Source organism: Phyllostomus hastatus, unplaced genomic scaffold (assembly GCF_019186645.2).
Source record: "Phyllostomus hastatus isolate PE091 unplaced genomic scaffold, TTU_PhHast_1.1 phas_contig_86, whole genome shotgun sequence".
NCBI lineage: Eukaryota > Metazoa > Chordata > Mammalia > Chiroptera > Phyllostomidae > Phyllostomus > Phyllostomus hastatus.
In genome coordinates this window covers 89,986,961-90,009,592 of record NW_025333977.1, presented here as the reverse complement: position 1 = coordinate 90,009,592, position 22,632 = coordinate 89,986,961, and the positions used below count along the sequence as shown (strand labels likewise).

Sequence of the window (22,632 nt, the reverse complement as noted above, 5' to 3'; positions counted from 1 at the left end):
AAAACATGCAATACCTGACACTTCAGTCAGGGTCACTGACCTCTTTTCCCTTAGACTGTCAAAAAAAAAAAAAAAGACAACAGCCAACACAATAGCCTCCAGTGTGAATGAGTCAAAATTACACCTTCTTTTGTCAAATCAGCAAAAAAATATATTTTTTTGGTTTTCCACCAAATTTTGGTAATTAGTTTATGTGTGCCATGAGATGAAAAAGGTTGAAAATCCACTGGTAGAGATGAATAACATCTTTTGTGAAGGATACCAAAATTTTATTGAAAAGTAATGAGGTACTCTGGGTAAGTATGGTTATCATAAAATACCACAAACAAACTTGGATTGTTCACCTTATCTGTGACAGTGTCATACAGGTCAGTAAGATTTTGATTATTCTTTGGAGGAGGCACAAGTAATTTCGGATCTCCATGTGTGTACAATCCAGTAAGTACTCGCACATAATACATATGCTTTTTACCATTTGCGTCTGGTCTGGAGTATGCATTATTGGCAGAATAATTGGCATGGACAGCAAAGTAGGTTCCCTTTCCATATGCCGTAGCTGTGAAAAGAAAAACATTTTTAAGAATTCCAATTTAGTCATAATTTGATATATTGACCCATTACATCAAATAATGTTAATATTATGTTCAGTTCTCTCTAACACCTCTTTAAATTTATTTTCTATGTTTTTAATTTTAAAAAACCATTCCTCTACCCCAGAGGGCCAGTCAGTCCCTTTGGGATGAAACATGGTAAGTCTGAACACTTCGGCTGCCACATGGCCATGAACCTCGAGGGAACACAGGGCAATCCACATGGTTCCTTAGCCATTTTGGCTTCTTGTGGCTGAACCTCATTTGAAGCAGCCACATCACTTGCTTCCTTACCATTCTTTCCAGCATAAATGCGGTTAAAGCCATTTTTGTTGATGTATGGCAATGAGTCAGAGTCTGTCCCGTGGAAGAGCAGCCTCTCATTTTTAGTATTACCATTCTTCTCATCCATGTTTTTTTTCTGGGTCTGGTAGACTTTCCAGAGATGTGGATTCTGGATCCTCTCAATCTGCAAATCAATAAGGAAAAATACTCTGTCAGTGCTAAGAGCCTGTGGCAAGATATAGCAAATAAAATATGACCACTGTTTTTTTTAGTTTTTAAATTTATCCATTGTTATTTTTGTATTTACCTGCATAATTTTGTGCTTTCTTAGGTCAAATTACAGGATGTAGCTTATATTAGCTTGACTTTTCAAAACTGATAAAAGTGTTTTGTGATATTATACATGCCTATTTTTTAAAAGTTCATAGCATTTATATATATATTTTTATTGTTCAGGTACAGTAGTCTCCATTTTTACCCCACCACACCCTCCCACCCCACTCATCCCCGCCTCCCACCCTTGAACCTACCCCCTTTGGCTTTGTCCATGTGTCCTTTATACATGTTCCTCGATGGCCCTTCCCATATTTTCCCCTATTACCCTTTTCCCTCCTCCTCTCTGGTTACTGTCAGTTTGTTCTTTATTTCAGTGTCTCTGGTTGTATTTTGCTTGCTTGTTTTGTTGATTATAGGTGAGATCATATGGTATTTCTCTTTCACTGCCTAGCTTATTTCACTTAGCATAAAGCTTTCCAGTTCCATCCATGCTGTCACAAAGGATAAGAGCTCCTTCTTTCTTTCTGCTATGTAGCACTCCATTATGTAAATGTACCACAGTTTTTTGATCCATTTGTTCACTGATGGACACTTAGGTTGCTTCCAGCACTTGGCTATTGTATTGTAAATTGTGCTTTTATGAACATTGGGGTGCACAGGTTCTTTTGAATTGGTGTTTCAGGATCCTTAGGATATAATCCCAACAGTGCTATTGTCGGGTGGAAAGGCAGTTCCATTTTTAGTTTTCTGAGTTAGTAATCCCAACAGTGCACTAGGATTCCTTTTTCTCCACAACCTCATCAGCACTAGTTGCTTGTTGATTTGTTTATGGTGGCCATTCTGACTGGCGTGAAGTGGCATCTCATTGTGGTTTTAATCTGCATCTCTCTCTCTTATTTTAGAGAGAGGGGAAAGGAGAAAGAGAGGGAAAGAAACACAAATGTGTGGTTGCCTCTCACACACCCCCTACTGGGGATCTGGCCCACAACCCAGGCATGTGCCCTAGACAAGGAATCGAACCAGAAACCCCTTGGTTCACAGGCCCTCACTCAATCCACTGAGCCACATGAGTCAGGGCAACTCTCTGATGGCTAATGATGCTGAGCATCCTTTCATATGTCACTGGGCCCTCTGTGTGTCCTCCTTGGAGAAGTGTCTGTTCAGGTCCTTTGCCCATTTTTCACTTGGGTTGTTTTATCTCACTACTATTCCCCGCTAAATAGAATCAGGATTTCTTAGGGAAATGTCTGAGTCCAGCCTAAGACAGAGGAAGCAAAAGGTGAGCTGAAGAGATCTTGTGCCAGAAAGTGAAGAAATGCTGAAAGATTAATGGGGCCATCAAAAGGACCTCAGAGCCAATTTGAAAGGGTCCCTACTAGCCAAATGTAGATTAACTTGTGCATCTAAAGGAATAATCACTATAATTAAGTATAACATACTGATTTTTTAAGCAAGAGATAAGAAAATTTCTTCTTTATAAAAGTGCCAGATAAAAAATGCAGAAGAAATGACAGAACTAAAAGATTACCATTTTCAACCTCCACTGTAAAAATGGATTTAGGAAAGGATCATCAATAAATGTTATAGTTAATCCATAAAAGGTTGCTGGGAAATAGGGTACTTACTCTAGAGTGTTATCCCACAGATCACCGACTGATGCCAATGGGAAGATACGGTGGGCGCCCCCTAACTAGTGGTCACACTTAGCCTCGTTAATAGTGTAACCACCTTAACATGTGAAGCTTCACGTGACATGTCACCCGTGAAATTTTCTTACAAAAAAATATTTACCTGAATTTAACCAAGCCCTTCAACCTAATTTCTGGTTTACCAGAAATAAAGGGGATAGAGGAATAAACTAAATGGCACTAGGAAGAGTCAGACAAATCTAGAGCTTATAAGAAAACTGGCTTGGGTCCTTAAAAAAAAAAGACAACAACTGGCAGAGCCAGAATGTGAGACTTTCTGTAACAAGAGGGGCTTAAACTTTTTTAAAAATTCAGTGTCATAAAAACATACTTTAAAGTGCAGTAAGATGAGTACTGTTCCAGATCAGAAGAGATGAAGGAGGCATAATCACTAAATGCAGTGTCTGAACCCAGATGAGGGAGGGGGGCGGTGAGAATTAAAAGAAAAATGTTTTCAGCAATTGGAAAAATTTGACTATGGCTTGTATATTGGAAATTATTGAATTAATTTTATTTTCTTACATGGGATAATGGTATCTGTTATTTGGGAACGTGTCTTTATTCTCAGGAGATATGTGCTAAAATATTTAGGAGTGTCATGATGTCTGCATGACAACTTACTTTCAAATGCTTCAGCAAAATCTGAAAGTAGGGGAGAAAAGCAAACATGGCAAAATGTTTGAATCCAAGTGGAAGTTTATGAATGTTACAAATTGTAGTCACAAGACATAACAGTCATGGAGGATGACAGACCATCCATTTTTCACGTTAATGTTTTCACACGACTAGAGACCTCCACAGAGGTGCCTTAAGTACTACCTAGCTCTGCTTTTATTGGTGTCGTACACCAAGATTTCACATAATTTTTTTTCTTTTAAACAAGGATTCCACTACAAAAGAGGAGTGAAGTCATTTCTCTGGCGAAGGCCTGACAGCACATGGCAAGCCTCCAGGGCACCGCAGCCACTGCTGGTCAGCAGGACGGTCCTGCTGGCTGGGCTTGGCATCGCATCACAGCGTGCCAGTAGGCTACCATCAGATGGTGTTTGGAAAGAAACCTATGTGTCATCTCAGCACCAAATCACACTTGAATCACATTGTCTTACTGCCTCATAGAATTGTTTTTGCTCAACTGGTTTACATTGAGAGATTTTTTAAAGTGGTATAAAATTCGATATTTAATTTATTGTGAGGATGATTTTGAAGATACTCTCCAGTACTTGATTCACAGGATAAATCCATCAGGAGTCAGTCTCAAGACTATGAAAAGCTGTGAGTCTCCTGATCAAGTGGTTTGCTTTTTGATTTGTGGACAAGATTATGAATCTTGTAGCTGGTTATTTACTTCTTTGCTTTGTCTACTAGGAAGCTAAGGGGCAAACTTGGTGGACCTCCTCTGGTAACTATCTAGAACTTCCTGTTATGTATTTTTGTGAAATAACAATATTTCAGTGTTATCTTATTTTCCCTATTCTCCTGTTCTCTTTGTCCATTTTCTTCATCTATTTATTTTATCTGAACATATAGTATATATCTTTCAGGACACTTCAAATCTTTTTTGAATTATTATGTGCTTAACTACATGAATAAACAGAATGGTGTCAGTGCAAATAGAAAGTCTGCAAAAAAAAGGAAATGCAGACTTTACTGGCACACTCATTATTATGGGTGAAAAGAAGGTACTCAAATCTCTAGCTTTACTCAGAAAGTGGGGGGACCAAGGACAGAAAGGAGAAGGACGGGAAAAGATAATTACTTAGAGATGATGAATTAGGTTTTAGGGAAATTGATTTAGCAGATAGATAACCAAGTGGAGTTTTTTGGTTTTGTTTTTTTAGGCCACTGAGAATATGTTCTAGAGCTGGAGTCAAAGATCCACATTGGTAATATGCTGATTTCAGAACTATTAACATTGAAATAATAGCTGCACATAAGAAGAGTAAAAACACTACCTGGTGAAGTGCAGAGACACAAGACCAAAGGAGAAATCCTGTGGGTAAAGCTGGGGTAGGGGTTTGGAGGAGGAAGAGGTACCAATGATAATGAAGAGAGATTTAATGAAGAAGAAAGCATCAACATAATATTGCCACAGAGGTCAAGAAAGAATATAAATTTCAAAGAGCAATATTAATTTTTAAGGGTGGAAGTTGCCAAAATAGATGAGATGAACAATGAAAGGACCAATGAATTTCCTAAGGAAACAAGCAGTGCTGGTCTGTGGCCAGTGGGGCAGAGGCACATAAATGATCCTGAGCTGAGGAGCCTTTGTGTGTCTCTCTGTGGGGGTTTGCTCCTTATCAACTCCGACTTTAAAGCCGTATCTCTGAATTTTTATTAGCTTGCTTTACAAAGGAAACATGTCTTTAGTATTCTAATATCATATGGTAACCTGTTATATTGTAATAACTGACACAAGAATTTCAGCCTTAAATGTCTCAGTAATTATGGTGACATGAGTAGAATCTACAATCTAAAATGTAATTACCATAAAATATTCTAATTCTGGGTTAAAAATATGTTAGGAAATGAATCAAAATGCATATATCCAGGACCACAATACCCCTTACTTCTACCATTAAGAAACTCCATGCCACCAGAAGGCTTACCTTCTCAATCTTGAAATTTGAGCAGGTCTGATTAAACACATTTGCCACTTCGTCGTATTCTGCATGACCAGGCGATAGCTCAACCAGACGGACACACTGCTGCTTCATATCACACCAGTGAGCAGGGACCTCAACTGCAAAGTAGACATTTGAGGATACTCTTCACCCAGGACGGCTCATCTACACAGTCCACCTTCCCCGTATGCTTTGAAAAACTGAGTACCCCTTGTGTTCTTATTTTACAATCTCCTAGTTCAATGTGTTCAAGACAATTTCTTAGCTTTCCAGGAGAATGTTTCTCAAGCATGAACCACAGACAACCACAGAGCCAACCATGAAGCTTGTTAAAAAAAAACAAAACACAGATCTATTATATCAAAATCTCTGAGGGGCAGAACATGTGTCCCTACATCTTAACAAGTTTCAATCATGCTTGGATCTGAGACTGATGGTACAGTGAGACCCAGCAGTCTCCAATCTGTCGTAAGTTAATAACGTAACAACAAATCATTTCCCTATGATGTTTTAAATAGTCACCATTGTCTTATTTACAGTGCATGGATTTTTGCCAGAACTCCCCTCTGCAAGGCCCTCCGCATCTGTTCTTTCATTGTTCCTCACAACTCCCTAAGAGTTGAGTGGGTGGTGGGTTTTGCTATGTGGCAGTTTGCGGTAGCAGCTCTGCCTCCCCTTCTGCTAAACAGAGTATCATTCCTGACTTCTCGTTTCTCCAGGGCTGCCCAGGGTCTGAGGAGTTCATTCACACTGATCTCACAAGAGATGAAAATAACGTACTGGAGGGGAAGCCATATTTTACTACCTTTCAGTGAAGGACAAGCATTCCCTTCTCAGGAAGCAGATCCAGCCAGAGAATCTGAAGGCTGATGTGTGTGTCAACGAATCTTATTTTCAGGGCAGAGGAGGGAGTTAGCTTCTGAGAGATCCTACAGGCTCCCGATCCTCTCTGGGTATCAATTACAGATACAGAAAGTGAGTGTCCACTCTCTGACCAAGCTGTCTTCTGCCTTTTGTTCTATAAAACTTGGGGCCACTTTGAAGCTCATGGCTTTCCCTCTCCTAACAGAAGCAGCCGTTACCACCCAGAAGGACTGGCTCTGGGAAGCTTGTGAGCGGTAAAAATGCAAGGTTTGGCTAGTGTTACCACTAAGATCGTCATCCTCGGGCCGTGGGGCTCCCGTGCTGTATTTTCCCAGCCATAATATGAGCTTCTTAAGCTGAGAGACAAAGTTTTCTATTTTATTCTGTAAAGGTTACTTGAATTTTATCTATTTGAATACAATTTTGATGTATGTACAAGAATGTTAAGCCCAAAGGAAGTGTAAAATAATGGATAACAAGCACGAAGGTTTGACTCACCTTCAGGTTTTGTGAGGCGCTGAACAGGTAAACTGTGTCCCTTCGCATCTATAGCGACGTATGATTTCAAGTCCACAGTGTAGCTCTGATTATTAATTTTGACATTAACTGTACTTTTCTTGGCTTTTTTTGCATCTTCCAATTGCAGATTGGTCATTTTGTCAAAATTGTGAAAAGCGTTATTGTCATTATATTGCCACTCTACAAACTCACTGACATAGTCTGCTCTGGATTCCTGCTCTCTGGCTGCTCTGACTGTTCTGATCATCTCCTCAATTGCCTTCCCAGCCTGTTCCACGTCTCTGCTAATTCCTGTCACCTTAATCGAAGGTGTTTCAGCGTCCCAGGAAATGCTAATACTCAATTTCTCGTTCAGCTTAATCAATTCCTGACATTCCTTTTCATCAAAGTCTTTGATACATTCGTCTTCACTGGTGTAAATACTCTGTTCATTTTTTATCAGATCCTCGATACAGGAGAGGGCACTATCCACACATTTTTCATTTTCACCGCACACCTGAAAAACTGCTGATTCTGTTTTCTTTTCCAAAACCAAAGGCTTTTGTGTTTTGGTAGTTTGCTTTGAAAGGCCAAACAATGCTAAAAAAGAAAAGAAAAGGGAATGCAACAAATGTTTGGATTAAAAAAATTTTTGCTATTAGCTACTTTTCTTTTCCTTCCTGCTTCCCTCCCTCCCTTCTTTCCAGCTTTTTTCTTGTTCAGTTACTGGGCCATACAACACATCCCCAGGACTGACTTATCTTATGATTGGAAGTTTGCACCTTTTGACCCCCTCCACCCATTTTGCCCCCACTACCACCCCACCTCTGGTAACCACCCATCTATTCTTTGTATCTATGAGTTGTTTTTTTAAGATTCCACATATTAGAGATATCATACATTACTCGTCTTTCTCTGTCTTACTTCATTTAGCATAATGCCCTCAGAGACCATCCATATTGTTGCAAATGGCAGGATTTCCTTCTTTTTTATGACTGAATAATATTCCATCATATATACAGGATATGGCAAAATTATAATTGTATGAAAAATAATACAAGCAATAACAAATAATAATACAAGAATGAACTGTTTCACACACTCAAGACTGTAAACCTATGTTTGACCCCATGTGTGTGCACATCACATCTTCTTTACCCATTCGTTTGCAACAGACAGAAGGTTGTGTCTGTGTCTTGGCTATGCAATACTTCAGTAAACATGGGGCAGCAGATACTTTTCGAGATAATGGTTTCATTTCCTTCAGATAAATGCCCAGAAGTGACCTTGCTGGATCATGTGGTAGTTATATTCTTAATTTTGAGAGAACCTCCATACTGTTTTCCACAGTGGCTGCACCAATTTACATTCCCACCAACAGTGCACAAAAGTTCCCTTTTCTCCACATTTTTGCCAACACTTATTTCTTGTCTTTTCTGTATAGCGTTCTAATGTGCGATGATATCTCATGATGGTTTTGATTTGCATTTCCCCAGTGATTAGAGATGTTGAGCACCTTTTCATGTTCATATTGGCCATTTATATGTCTTCTTTGGGAAAAAATGTCTATCTGTGTCCTCTGCCCATTTTTAAATTGGGTTATTTGTTTTTTTCTATTGACTTATATGAGTTCTTTGTATATTTTTGATATTAATCCCTTCTCAGGTATGTGATTTGCAAATATTTTCTCTGATTCACTCAGTTGCCTTTTCATTTTGTTGATGGTTTCCTTTGCTGTGCAGAAGCTTTATTGTTTGATGTGGCCCCACTTCTTTATTTTTGCTTTTGCTCTTTGTATTTTTGATGTTGAGAAGCTTACCCCCTATATTTTCTTCTATGAATTTTATGGTTTCAGGTCTTACAATCAAGTCTTTAATCCATTGTGAGCATATTTTTGTGAGTGGTATCAGACAGTGACGAGTTTATTCTTTTGCATGGCTGTCTGGTTTCTCTAACACAACTTATTTTAGCATATGTGCTACCGGAGTGAGCACCCAACACTAACTATTAAAGAGACTATCCTTTTCCCATTGTATATTCTTGGCTCTTTTGTTGTAAATTAATTGACCATATGTGCACAGGTTTGTTTCTGGGTCCTCTATTCTCTTCCATTGATCTATGTGTCTGTTTTTATACCAATACTATACTGTTTTGATTGCTATAGCTTCTCAATTGTTACAGACTTTGAATCAGGAATTGTGATGCCTCCACCTTTGTTCTTTCTCAAAATTGCTTTGGCTATTCAGGGTCTTTGTGGTTCCATATGAATTTTAAGATTGTCTGTTCTATTTCTGTGAAAAATGACATTGGAATTTTGGTAGAGATTGCACTGAATCTGTAGATTGCTTTAGGAAGTAGGGACTTTTTAACAATATTAATTCTTCCAATACCTGAGCAAAACACATCTTTCCATATATTTGTGTCTTCTTCAGTTCCTTTCATCAGTGTCTTACAGTTTTCAGTGTACAGGTTTTTCACCTCTTTGGTTACATTTATTCCTAAGTATTTTATTCTTTCTGATACAGTTGTAAATGTGATTATTTTCTTAATTTTTCTTTCTGATAGTTTATTAAAGATTAGCCTTTTCAAGTTGGGCAGAAAAAGGCGGATACCATAAAACCTTACTTATATGTGGAATCTAAGCAACAACAACAAACCCAAAGTCATAGAAAAGGAGATCAGATGTGTGATTCTCAGGGGTGGGTTGGGGGAAGGGGAAATTGCAGAAAGGTGGTCAAAGGTACAAGCTACCAGTTACAAGATAAGTAAGTACTGGAGATAACTATAGTTAACACAGCTGTATGATATATGTGAAAGCTATTTATTCTAAGAGCTCTCACCACAAGGAAAAAATTCCTTTTTTGCTTTCTCTTTTATTGTAACTGTGTGAGATGATGAATGCTAACTAAATATATTGCAGTGATATATGTAAGTCAAACCATTATGCTGTACACCTTAAACTTATACAGTAATGGATGTCAATTGCATCTCAATAAAACTGGGGGAGCTAATAATATAGAATTTTAGCTATTTCTCATGTGACATCAATGTTAGGAACATGCATTTCATAAAAATCAACAACTCACATGCAACTTTATATATCATAGACTGCAGGGGAGAAGGCTGAGAGTTTTCTCTTTTTTTCATGTTGGCATAAAACACGTCCAGTACTTGAGGCAGAAAGATAACAGCTTTAACTTTTTTCACAGACTGGACTGATCCTTTCTGTATAAAGTCTTTGATGGCATCCATTATGGCTTCAGCAACCTTATCTGGGTCTTGTTTAGCTTTTCCTGGGAAGACAAATAAAAATGACTAGAATTAAAAAAAGACCCAACTGAAAAAGGGTGAAGAATAAATTAGGAATTCTAATTCTCACAAGAATGAATCCACACTCCCCCAATTTTTTTTATCTCCACAGATTTTTCTAACAATGCATCAGCAAACACTTTTGAACTCCTAGAGGCAATGGAGAGTTCCTTTCAAGAAGCCAACAGCCCCGCAATGAACAAAGGACCGAGAAATCTAACTTTTGGTGTCCAATGTTGAATCTGCTCTACTCAGCGGATCCCAGCTCACTGTGTTCCTCTGTGTTGCAAAGCACACTTAATCTTTCTTGGCTCACTAGTGTCCTCAAAATATCCATTAAAAGTAAAAGATGCTAATATATGTTGAAATATCATGCTCTTTAAAGACAACAATAAATTTTTTTGCTCAATCATCACTTTCTTTACACATGTATCCTTATTCTTCCAGAAGTCTTTAGGGACTTGATTTACACTAAGATCATTTTGTAAGACACCTGGAACTATAAGCTATATACTTTTTTACATGAAGGTTGTCCATGAGCTTCCAGGAAGTCTTTCTTCTCACACCTGGTGAACTTTTAGCTGACTAGCAGGGTTCACAGTTGCCACCTGACCTGGTCTTTTCCTAATTAAGCATGCTCTATACCTTGTTTCTCCAACCTACTGTCTAGGTAAGATCATGAAAAGTTCCTTGAAAAGTCTCATAAAAACCATGGAAGAACTCCCATATGAATGGCAGCTGTCACACGGGGTGAGGGGCAGGAGGGAGGGCGGTTAGCAATGTGAAAGTCCCTTGGCCAAACCGGTATGATAGACTCAGGGCCCACTTGGATTATCCCCATTGATGGTGCCCACCACTGTTGCAGGAATAAGAGTAGAGCCCTTTGACTTGCCTGTGTAGATAATTGTGAGAACATAGACAAATACCATATAAAACTAACAAAGAAGATTTGTTCAGGTTTTCTTTGTTTGATTGGTTTTTTAATTAGAGAGCAGTGAAAGAGGGAAATTCTCCTTTGCAAAGCTGTGGTTATCTCATGATATCTGGAAGAATTTAAGTTGGAGTATTTAAATATATTCACTCACTTTCTACAAACATTTACTGTGTCTCATCAAAAGCTAGATTCTCATCTAGGCACTTAGGACACAAAGGATATGATATGTAAGGATGAACAGATATTCACCAGGTGAAGTATGGAAAATTGAGGGAGAGCCTAGAACTGTGTAACGAAGGTATGATTTGCTCAAGTTCAACCTTGTGTGTTCAGGAAAATAGATCTGTTTTCAAGAAAAATCAATCTGGGGTGGGGAAGGTGGTGGGAACAGGAAGCACTGGAGCAGAGAGCTCAGGTCTAGATAGGAGGCTATAATGAAAGTTTAGGCAAAAGGCAAGAGCTGGAAAAAGAGAGGGGGCTGGAATAAAGATGAGGGTATAGGGGGCGAGGAGACATTTAGAAGTAAAGTCAGCAGGACCTAGTGACCAACTGTGTGTACCCTTGACCTTTCTCCCCCTTTTTTGCCACCCACACACCTTCCTGTGTTTATTACAGGCATGCTGTATTGTGTTGTTGTCTTATATGCCTGCCTCTCATGATAAGCTAGATGCTCCTTGTGGACTGCATCCTTTTCTTAGTCATCTTTCTGTCTCTCATGTCTCAGCACAGTGCCTGGCACATGACAGGCACTCAAAAATGTTCCATCAAACTAATTAATAAGCAAATGAACATGGGAGTGATAAAAAGGGTAGAGTCAAGGATTCTAGATAGAAAGTGATGCTTTTAACATAATCAGGGATGTAACAGAAAGATGAGGTTTGGGGGAGGAGACAGTGGATTGGAGTTTGGAGTTTGCATTGACCTTGAGGTGCTTGCAGGAATCACTGACCACCCATTCTCTCCCCTGAGAGCAGGTATCTGTGGGTAACAGGTAGAGGGTATTTTTTACTGCCAGAAGTTTGTCTTGATCCAAGTCAAACTCAACTCATAAATACCACTAAGGGAGAAAGCTTCCCCATCCAGGAGTATAAGGACAAGTTCAAATGGTGAAAGATACAGGTAAACTTGCTAACAGGCATTTATTTGTGCAGAACAGCAATGCCACCAGGTTGGTGGAAGGAACAAGAGGTTTGCAGTAATCCAGACATACTAAAAGATGTGTACATATTTATACAAAACCACCTGAGTTCTTTGCTTCTCTTTGGCTCCACCCAGCAGACTCCCTTGGGAAGAGCTATGACAGCCCTGGGCTGCCTGCTTTCTTGGCCCACATAAAGTTAAGGTGGAAACACAAGACCAGAACAAAGAGGAAAAAGCAAATGAAGACAAAGACTGGGGAGTCATCAGTGAGTGTCCACAACAGATGACAGATACATAGACCGACAGACAGATAACATGTTGGCTAATCTGCTAGGATTGAATGATATTACAGGGTAATGAAAACATAAAGGGACTATAAATTATATTTTTTTAAATACAAAGAAATAAAGTAGATATAGCATTCCACGTGGGAACATTAAGAGGAATGGTAGAGATTTACATAAGTCAACATATGGGATACAGGATGAGAAGGCCCAGAAATGACAAGACTAAACTTTGGAGGGCCTAGCATGCCAGTACAGACATTAGAATTTAGATTCCTGAGCAACGGAATGATCAATCCAGTGCCCAGAGTTCTCTCTCTGGGACCCGTCAGCTCCACTATCCTTCAGGCCTGAGGTTGTTTGCCTCTCCTGAACAGCTCTCTTAAGGGAGACCAAGCAAAAATTCCTGATCAATGCACATGACTCAGATTTCTAGGAAAAGAGCTTAAAGGGCATCACCTTACTAATGATAAACCCAAAGCATCACCTTTATATATGAAGAGTCAATCACAGACTCATTATATAGTTTGAGGAAAACAGGAAACTCCAAAAAGGCAAGTAGGCCAAAAAGAGGAAGGTGGCGAGTTTCTGACCCATTGTGTTATGGTGATTGACAGAGTTCTGTGCAGCAATGCCCTAAGGCAAGCTACACAGCCACTGCTGAAGAGGTGAGAGAAGAGGGCTGGAAACTCTCACATCAGAGTCAGTTACGGGGCGTGGAGGTTGATACACTGATGTTCTCCATGGAGAAGGGATGGAGTGGGAAGCTAAGGACTAAATGATGGGGTATATGTAGGGGCTGGAAAAAAGAGACAGGAACAGAGGAAAAGAGAAAGAGGAATGGCCTCACTTTCTATTGGCTCCTTTCCCCTCTTTTTTTGTCCCTCCCCTGCCATATTAAAGAGCAAATGTCTCCTTAATATTCCAACACTCTCTTTGTTTTTTTTTTCATTTTTTCTTCTTTTTCCACTTAAACCATTCACAGTTGTTGCTGATTCCCTTAGTGGCTGCCTTGGGGTGAGGAAGCTGCCCTTCCTCAGAGTTAGCATGAGCTACATTTGTGTTGGCGTCAAATCCAAGGGAAAGGGTATACCTAGGAATTTAGCCTCAAGAGGCTACAAACCTGTCCCAATGGCTGGGAGGCAAATGGACGAGTAATTCCGGTTTTCACACTCTTGCAAAATACAGGAAACCAATCTCTTGACATCACTTCCACCAGAGACATGAATAATACTCTTGCACTTTAGTAATCCACCTCCGGTAATTATATAATCATTGTTGCTCTGTTGAGCTAAGAAACACAAAACAAAAAGATGCAAAATCAGATTCTAAACCCATTCTCTGGTTATTTAGAAAGCAAAAGGTCTCTTTTGGCAAATAAAGCATTTTATATGAATAAGAAATTCCTGCAATACTACCTTTAATGAATGTTTCTTGCTTACCTTCTCTTTTCAACCGTGATTTCATTTTTCACTTCCTTTCATTTCTAATTCTCTATGACTGGAATTCTTTAGTAAAAAATGTGATTTTAAGATTAATATGTTATCTCCCTAATCCCCAGCCTCTCTATAGCCTCCATTTTCAGCCTTCCACCTATTATTTAGGACCAAAAAACTGCACTGTGCCTTACCTAGGCGAAGACATTCTGCTTCCACATCTTGCCCAGCCTGTTCCAAAATTGCTTTGGAGACCCCTGCATGAGAACATCAACATGGTTACAAACATGGATTAAAAAACTCAGTACAGTACATTTGGATCAGAATGATTGCCTCATTGTCTAAATGCCTTCCCCATCATCAAAGAAATCCTATAACCTGAGTATTTCTGATCACAAAGAAGAAAAATTCATAAATAACTGTTACCAATGATAAGAAACCATGTCAAAATAATTTTTAAATTATTAGTTAATATTAATGAGCCAAAGTTGTAGAAACCAGTTTGTCTATAGAAACTGTACAATATTTTGGCTATAGGAACCCTCCTTCATGGGATCTACTATGATTATTAAACTAATAAAAATCAAAAAGTAAAGTACCTGCTTTGAGATTAAATGTCTTTGATGTTGAATTAACAATCACATCTGCCTCTTCTTTAGTAATATCTCCAGGCGCCACCTGGAAGGTGATGGGACCAATTTTCATTTCATGCACTCCTAAATCAGAGCTAGTTACAGCACTGTAGCAACCTGAAAAGAAAGAAAATGAAGTCCATAATCAAGTCCACAACAGCCAGAATGACTTAGGTCTACATTGCTCACATGTGCCCCACCCATACTTCTCTCTCTCTCTGCCAACCCCCATATCTCTGGCCTTTCACCTGGTCCTGACCCATGACCCCAAAGACAGTCTGTCTCTGAAAAAGGGTTATAATGTAATGCATATCAAATGGGGACCTCTGGTGATGGCCAAAGTGAAGTCAGCTTGCTAGAGCCTCTCTCTCCCACCGATTGCAGCTGAAGCATGAGACAAAGACAAAACGCCCCAACTGAGTTCTGAAAAGTAAAATGCAGACAGATTGGGGACCAGCGTCAAAACCTAAAGAGGCAACCTGTACAGAGGGGAGTTTTGTTTTGAAATGTTTCCTTATTTCTCTCCCACCTTTGACCCAAGGATGGCCCTAGTTGTGGAATCGCCCAGTGAGCTCAGGGAACAAAACTCTCAGAGGATCCCCATCTTTGTGGCTGGAGGACTGAGAAGAGGGGGTCCTGTGAGCTGAAGAGTACAGCAGGCATCTTCCTTATTTTCCTTGTTAATCCAGACCCTACCTTCAAGGTGACCCCAGTTGCAGAACACAATAGTGGCACCACAGGCAGCTAAAATTCTGAGAGGCATTCTTTGTTTCTACCCAGAAGAATCAGAAAAAAAGGGCCCTTGTGGACTGAAAAGTGTATATGGGTGTGTGGGAAATCTCTGTTATTTCTTCTCTTTTCTCTCTCCACTTTGCCCAAGGGCAACCCTGATCACACAAAGTTATGAGGCAACAGAACAGGTGTCTTAAACTCCACGAGAGCACTGTCTCTCCGGCGAGAGGCTGGAAAATGGGCCCCTGCAAGCCAGAGAGTGTGAGGGGAGTCCTGAAGAAGGTGATCCCCTCTTCTGTGATGAACTGGAATAAATCCTGAGCCACCCCAGAGCTGCACATGTGGGAACAGTCCCAAGAAGCACAGCAAAGGCTTTGAGAACTTAAGTGACATTGCAGCCGCTGCCCACCCACAAAGCAAGACAGAACTGTTAGAATGAACTTAACCGACTGCCTGCCTGCTAAAACAACCACCACCATTTTCCAGAGGATTTAACAAGACCCAAGTTTCACAACATAATATTTAAAATAACCAGCCTATAATCCCAAACTGCTTGTTATATAAAGAACCAAGAAAATGCGATTAGTTCTCAAGGATAAAGGTACTCAGTACAAGTGCTAATCTCAAGATGATCCAGATGTTGGAATTATCAAAGACTTTAAAGTATCTACTATAAATATGCTCCCTGAGGTCAAAGATAACATATTTGAATGAATGGAAATGATTTTGAACTAATGGAAAAACAGGAGTATCTGCAGAAAAATATAAAGTGAGAATCAAATGGACATTTTAGAACTTAAACATACAATATCTGAAGTAAAAAAAAATTCACTGGATAGGCTCAATAGTGTAGCAGAGAAATGAATCAGTGAACTTGGAGGTAGGTCAATAAAAGCTAATCTGAAGAACAGAGAGAAAAAAAGATTAAAAGAGGAAAAGGAACAGATTCTCAGGGAGTGGTAACAAAAGGCTTAAAATTTATGTTACTGGAGCACAGGAGAGGAGAGAGAGACCAGTGCAGGAAAAATATTTGAAGAAATCACTGAAAAAGTCCCACATTTGATGGAAGGCATGCAGATTCAGATTCAAGAAGCCTCGGCAAACTCCAAATAGGAGAAAGTCAAATATGTAACAGCAAAGCTGACAGAGAAGCATTTGGTTGGCATTATCTCTTTAAATGTGTCCATTTCTGAAAACACATGTCACATCATCCCTAGAAAATAGTAGCCTCATCCCTACTTAAAAACCCATTGCACATTATCTAACTTGGCCTGCTTGCTCGTCCACTCAGATCACACAAACATGGCCAATGTCTTGCATGCTCAGGTGTATGGAATATAATTTAATATCATTATCACAAAATGATTTTTCCATAAAAATCATCACTATCATCTTTCACTTATTGTTAAATAGTTATTTAACAACTAGAAATAATTTCTCAATTTAAAATCTTTATTAAACCCCCACAGAAACAACAAACAAATAAGAACAACAAAAAAGGAATAAAATAAAAATGAAAAAAATCTTTACTGAACCTTGTGTATTCTCAGCCTTGGGAATTTTGTCACTGACGAAGTTTTTATTAGCCCTTCTGTCAAATTCATCTGAAAATGCCTGGAATTACAAAGACAGTTTTGACTACTACAGTCCTATGTAGATGAATGAATTTGATTCATCACAGTTTTTGATCTTGCATCCACAAATATTTACAAGAGAACAATTCTCAAAATACTGTTTATTATCATTATTGATTTTAAAGCTATAAAAATACATATATTATTTCTACAAAGTATCTCATGAAAATTATCAAAGATAAAAACAAAGATATAAATACAAAAATACTCATTACAGTGCTTTTATAATCAAGAAAAAAATGAAGTCCAGTAGGGAAATGTTTAAATAAAGTTTTGTATATCTATGTGTTAAAATATTTAGCACACTAAGAAGTGCATTTTCAAAGAACAGTTAATGGAATAGGGAAATACTTTATACCACTGAATGAAAGAAGAGTACCTTTCATTATATGACACCATTTTACAAAGTGCACATGTATAGAAGACTAGAATGAAATATGACTAAATGAATTGATGCATTTCATATTGTTCAAAGCTTCTACAATGAATATGTATTACTTTCATAATCAGAGCAAATAACTCGCCAGTTGTTAGAAATACAGCGTTAAGGGAAAGACAACCACAAGGACCCAAGCACTTCAATTTTGACTTCTTATTCGTGCCAGGAGAGGGTCAGCTAGGGGAGCAGTGCATTGTGCAGCAAGAGGCTCTATTTCAGGGTTAAAGATCCAGTGAATTCCATTTCAGTGACTGATAGTAACACACCAAAATCATCACTTTCTTCCTCCTTGTAAACGAGCAATGGAGAATTTTATTGGTTAAAGAAACATAACATGGCTGAAAGGTTGATACAATAAAGGGAGAGGGAGTGGGAGAGACTGTGGAGCCAGGGAGTCAGGCTCACAGACTGCCAGGGGCCAGGAAGGTAAGCGGCAAGTGCAAAGGTGGACTGGAGGACTGCACCGCCTGCCACAAAGCCACAGAGAAAGCCATGTCCAGTGTGCCAGAACATTCAAATTTTAGGTCAAGTTGAGCCTCTGCAGTTCTACGTGAAATGTTTGAGTTTTAAATATTAGCAACTGATTCAAATTTTTCTTAAGCCAGTACAAATACAGCACATTTCAAGGCCACATTCAGACCACAGGCTTCTGTTGTGCAACCTGTTACAGTGTGCACCAGTACAAATCTCAGTAAGTTGTGTGTGTGTGTGTGTAACTATAATGCAACTATAACCAGAGTTTAACTGTCTTTAAAAGTCTTAAGAGAAAAAGTGTGATTTCTAATAGCAGTAAAGGTGTCTATATAGACTAATCCTTCTACAGAATACTTGCAGAGGAACCTGAGTCTTTGGGAAAGAAAATAGGATCTGGGGTTATACAGAAATAGTGAAATTTGAAGGTTCAGGTCTATGTCATAGGACTCACTCCCCCGTTTACCCATTCAAAACCACTCAGGACTTTGTCTCTGACTTAGTTCACTTTATGTATAAACCTGAGCTCCCAAAGTAATTACAGTTACAAGAGGAGAAGCATAAGTGTTACACACCCATTCCATGTTCCACATCACCTTGTATAATGCAAGTCGGAGAGTTCTTCAAAAAGTGTTTATTGACTAGAAATTACTATAGTTATGTAGAGCAACTAAATGGATCACATCTTTTGCTCAGGTGGTTTGGCTGTCTGATTAGAATTTAGATTTAAGATTTGCTTGCTCTCAAAGAACTTAAAAGTAGTATTTACATCTAGAGAAAAATTAAGTATGACCTAAAAATTCATAATCCAATGATCCATGGACATCTCCTGGGCTGCTGGCCTTAATCTATTTGTTTAATTCTTGCACTGCCATGGAACTTTTCAAACATTTAATGTCGTTTACACTACTGGACTCTAAGGACCTGGAGGGCAGGGACAAGGGCCTCATCAAATACCTTTTGTTCTCCCATGATAGAGTCCGACAGCTCCCCCATGGTTGGTGTTCAGCAGATGGGAGCTGGTCAATGGACTCAGTGACTGAAGATGGTTCTAGTACTTCTGGTCCCACTTCTACTCCCACGGGGATGTGCTGAGTTCATTCTAACTACACCCTTCAGTTGTATTCCATCCTGACAATCTCCTATTGTAAGACCACAACTGTGCTTTTATATTATGTATAAAAATTCCTGTGTTTATATGGAAGGGAATCCTACCAATTAAAAAAGAATTAAAGATATGTCAACTCCATTGCAATATGTAAGCCTCATTTAGATTCTGATTCAAACAAACAAGCTGTAAAAACAAAACATTTATGAGATAGTTGGCAATTTGACCATTGACTTGATAACTGATGAAATAAAGGAATGATTGTCAATTTCTTTTATGTGTGAAATAGTACTGTGGCTATGCTACTTTTAAAGGTAAATATTGAATTGTTTATGGGTAAAATGTATATCTGGGATTTGCTTCAAAATAATAGGGAGAAAAGTAGAATAAATGAAGATAGAGATAAAACATATTAACCATAGATGATAGTTGTGAAGATAAGTGATGGGTAGAAGGGGGTTTTATTATACTATATATTATGTGTACTTTTGTGTATGTTTAAAATTTTCCTTAATAAGAAGTTAAAATTTTTCTTATATCCATAAATTTGCTTGAAACTTGCCATGGTAAAACTAGTCTACTGTGCTCTTTTTACTTTCCTATATGAGAAATAACATGAAAGAAACAACCTAATACACTAAGAAGACACTGGATACCATTAGGGCTCAAATTGCCAAAACAACCAGAAATGAGTGAGGTCATACCTGAATATTCGCGTGATCATTCGGGTGCAGCAGAAAGCAAACCTCCTGTAAAGCTGTTGGCTGATTGTTGCTACTGAATTTGAACACTTCTGAAGTGATTAATTCAGCAAAAACAGTTTTAGGAAACCCCAAATTGCCTGTTCCTATGGCTGGAAATGCAATTGATTTCAAGGACAAGTTCTCAGTGGTTTCCAAACATTTTCTGATTATGTCTTCCATGATCTGAAAAGTACAAAGCACATCCTTATATATTTTGCCCAGAAATGAGAGTTAGGACCAAAAAAATAAGAATTTAGCAAACTTGTGAACTCTACCCACTTCTTTTTGCTTTCAACAAAAGGAAGACTAAGGGCAGTCAGGAGCAGGGAAAAAGAATACAGGAAAAGGAAAAGAGAACAGGAACCCTCCCAAAAGAGTCCACCTCACTCAGAGTGAAGAGAAGAGGCAAAGCCTCCCCAGTTCTAACCCCATGTGCTCTTCTATTCCTCATGCTCTCACCTTGCCTCCCTCACTAAAGATGTATTATGTTCAATAATAATCCTTCCCTGGCCCCAATAATGACTGAACACTATAATCAATTTTTATTATTAACTAGCCTTCATGAGAAATCAGCTACAGCTCAAAAAAGGGCCATAATGATGGAATCTGCCAAGAATGTGAAGTTATTACAGAAGAGAAATAGACAGGGTCCAATCAACATTATACTGGAAGGAGTCCAAAGGGGTACCCAATTCCTGGAGAATTTAAAACCAGGCCCTACCTTGCGTGAAGATGTGTTGTCATTATTCCAGTCCGGAGCCACCACATGAAGCACATGGTGGCAATGCAGATTGCAACCACTGGTTTGGAGAATCGTGCCCACGTCAACAGGCAAATTTTGTTCAGCTGTGTACAATTCCTTCTGGAGATCTGGCCCAGCCTTCGACAAGAGGGCCGAAGAAAGGGGCCCTCTATTAAGCTCAAGATTGTTAGGAATGGAGTTGACGACAACATCGGTCTTAAAGAGAAAACCAACAATTTGTTTCAAATTCCAACAAAACGCATTCGTCAAGGATTACTATATTTGACCCACTGGACTTGGCACAATGGGAGACAACTGAGATGATTAAGTTTTCAGAGACTGAAATGCCACCAAAGACAAAGTATTATTAGACAGTTATTTAAATTACACTTCAGGAGAAAAGAGAGCAGTCAAAAAGCAATATATCATGGTATGGGATCAATGAAGGAGTCCAGAGGAAATGCCGTCAGTGGCCAGTGAAGACACCATGAGTGATGTGGGGTCCTAGAATTGGGAATAGTTGCAGCAGGCAGAGAGAGACCGGGAAGTCATTCAGGAGAGGGAACACATTCATGGTAGGTCGTGAGCTGTGAGCAGATTAGTTTGACCTGATAGAGAGCTTCTGTGGCAAAATGATGCAAGCCAGGCTAGAAATGATACACTGGGGATAGTCTGCAGAGGACCTGAAATGCTAGGCCAAGTGGACTTGCCGACACATAGTGAAGAGCCAGGCAAGCTTTTCAGCAGGACAGTTAATGTGAGCAGGTTAATGAGCTAGATTAAGGTACCAAGAGAGGAGAAGGAATGTGACCAAGTCATTTCAAAGCTGCCCTGCATGCGTCAACAGGGAGCAACACCCAGCAGGTACTGTGGCATCGGAAGCCAGACATCTACAGGAGTAAAAGGAATGGAAGCAATGTCTTACTATTTTTTCAATGTTCAAGACGGACAAGGAACTGAACTCATTCCAATTACTGACTCGTGGTCAGAAGAGTTTCTTATTTATTTGTTTGGTTTCTCAAATGAGAAACAAAATTATTTTTAATATTTTTGAAATAGTGCAATGCTTAAGAGCCTGCACAAACTCCAATCCTGGCTCCCACCATTTGTTAGCTGTGGGACTTTGGCAAATTACTTAACTCCTCCAAGTCTCATTCCTTCATCTGTTTGAGAAGAGTAATTATCCTGGAATCCACCTCATGGCTCTGAATGAGAAATACAAGCCAAGCACTTGGCATAGTGTCTGACACATACTAAATAATCAATGTTAGCTATTATTTTTGTATCCTCACCTGGGGACATTTTTTCATTTCCTTTAGAAAAAGGAAGAGGAAGAGAGAACCAGAGAGAGGAGAGGAGAGGAGCGGAAGGGAGGGTAAGGGAGGAGAGGGGAGAAGGGGAAAGAAGAGAAAGGGAGAGAAGAGAAGGGGAGAATCATCGATGTGAGAAACATTGATTGGTTGCCTCCCATGTACCTCCTGAATGGGGATGAAATCCGCAACCTAGGTATGTACCCTGATCTGGAAATTGAACCCAAAACTTTTCAATGTACAAGACTGAGCCTCACCAGCCAGGGCAGCTATTGTTCTTGTAATTATTATTCAAGCTTAAGAAGAATGACCACAAAATGGAAAAAATATTTGCAAACCATATATCAGGTAAGGGACCTGTATCCAAAATATATAAAGAACTCTTAAAATTCAGTAATGAAAAGATAACCCATCTTAAAAGTGGGCAAAGGATCTGACTAGATCTTTCTCTGAGGAAGACAGGCCAATGGCCTTCCCTAGGAATCCCTTCCCCGGGCCTGCCCACAACCCTCCAGAGCTGCTGCTCCTGTTAGGTAGAGCCTGTGTTGAAAAGGCTGTTAAACACACTTTTTAAAAAAACACATCACCCGCTGGCAGACCTATGAGAATTGTTCCCATGTAATACCCAGGCCCTTCCCAGGTCCAGCCTCTACTTTCCTTCCCACGATCTCTTACTGGTGTGGGCACTGATGGCCCTGCAGACTCTGGGCCCCAGTCAACGTGGTTCAGCTCCACTGACAAGATTCCTTTTTTCTGTTCCCACTCTGCACTCTAATTTTTCTGTATCTGCTGTCAGTAAATTTGTTAGGAAATTAACCTTAGATTTACCAAAATATGACAGATGTGAAGGCACTGAAAAAGTATAGAGCCTTGTAACTATAAGTTGTTATTGTGGA

The 22,632-nt window shown here is 39.3% G+C and overlaps 1 protein-coding gene across 1 annotated transcript in view; it reads right to left on the bottom strand.

Moving 5' to 3' along the window:
- Positions 1 to 252: 252 nt before the first annotated feature.
- The window catches only part of PARP14 (poly(ADP-ribose) polymerase family member 14), a 40,456-nt gene continuing 18,076 nt past the window's right edge, over positions 253 to 22,632 (bottom strand). Inside the window, exons 7-17 of the mRNA XM_045851246.1 lie at positions 20,406 to 20,642; positions 19,646 to 19,867; positions 16,825 to 16,903; positions 14,525 to 14,674; positions 14,120 to 14,182; positions 13,613 to 13,780; positions 9,909 to 10,115; positions 6,823 to 7,422; positions 5,446 to 5,579; positions 885 to 1,059; positions 253 to 556 (exon numbers count right to left, since the gene is read on the bottom strand). Of these exons, the coding sequence (XP_045707202.1) occupies positions 270 to 556; positions 885 to 1,059; positions 5,446 to 5,579; positions 6,823 to 7,422; positions 9,909 to 10,115; positions 13,613 to 13,780; positions 14,120 to 14,182; positions 14,525 to 14,674; positions 16,825 to 16,903; positions 19,646 to 19,867; positions 20,406 to 20,642 (2,322 nt within the window). The 3' untranslated portion in view covers positions 253 to 269. The remainder of the gene's footprint in view (positions 557 to 884; positions 1,060 to 5,445; positions 5,580 to 6,822; positions 7,423 to 9,908; positions 10,116 to 13,612; positions 13,781 to 14,119; positions 14,183 to 14,524; positions 14,675 to 16,824; positions 16,904 to 19,645; positions 19,868 to 20,405; positions 20,643 to 22,632) is intronic.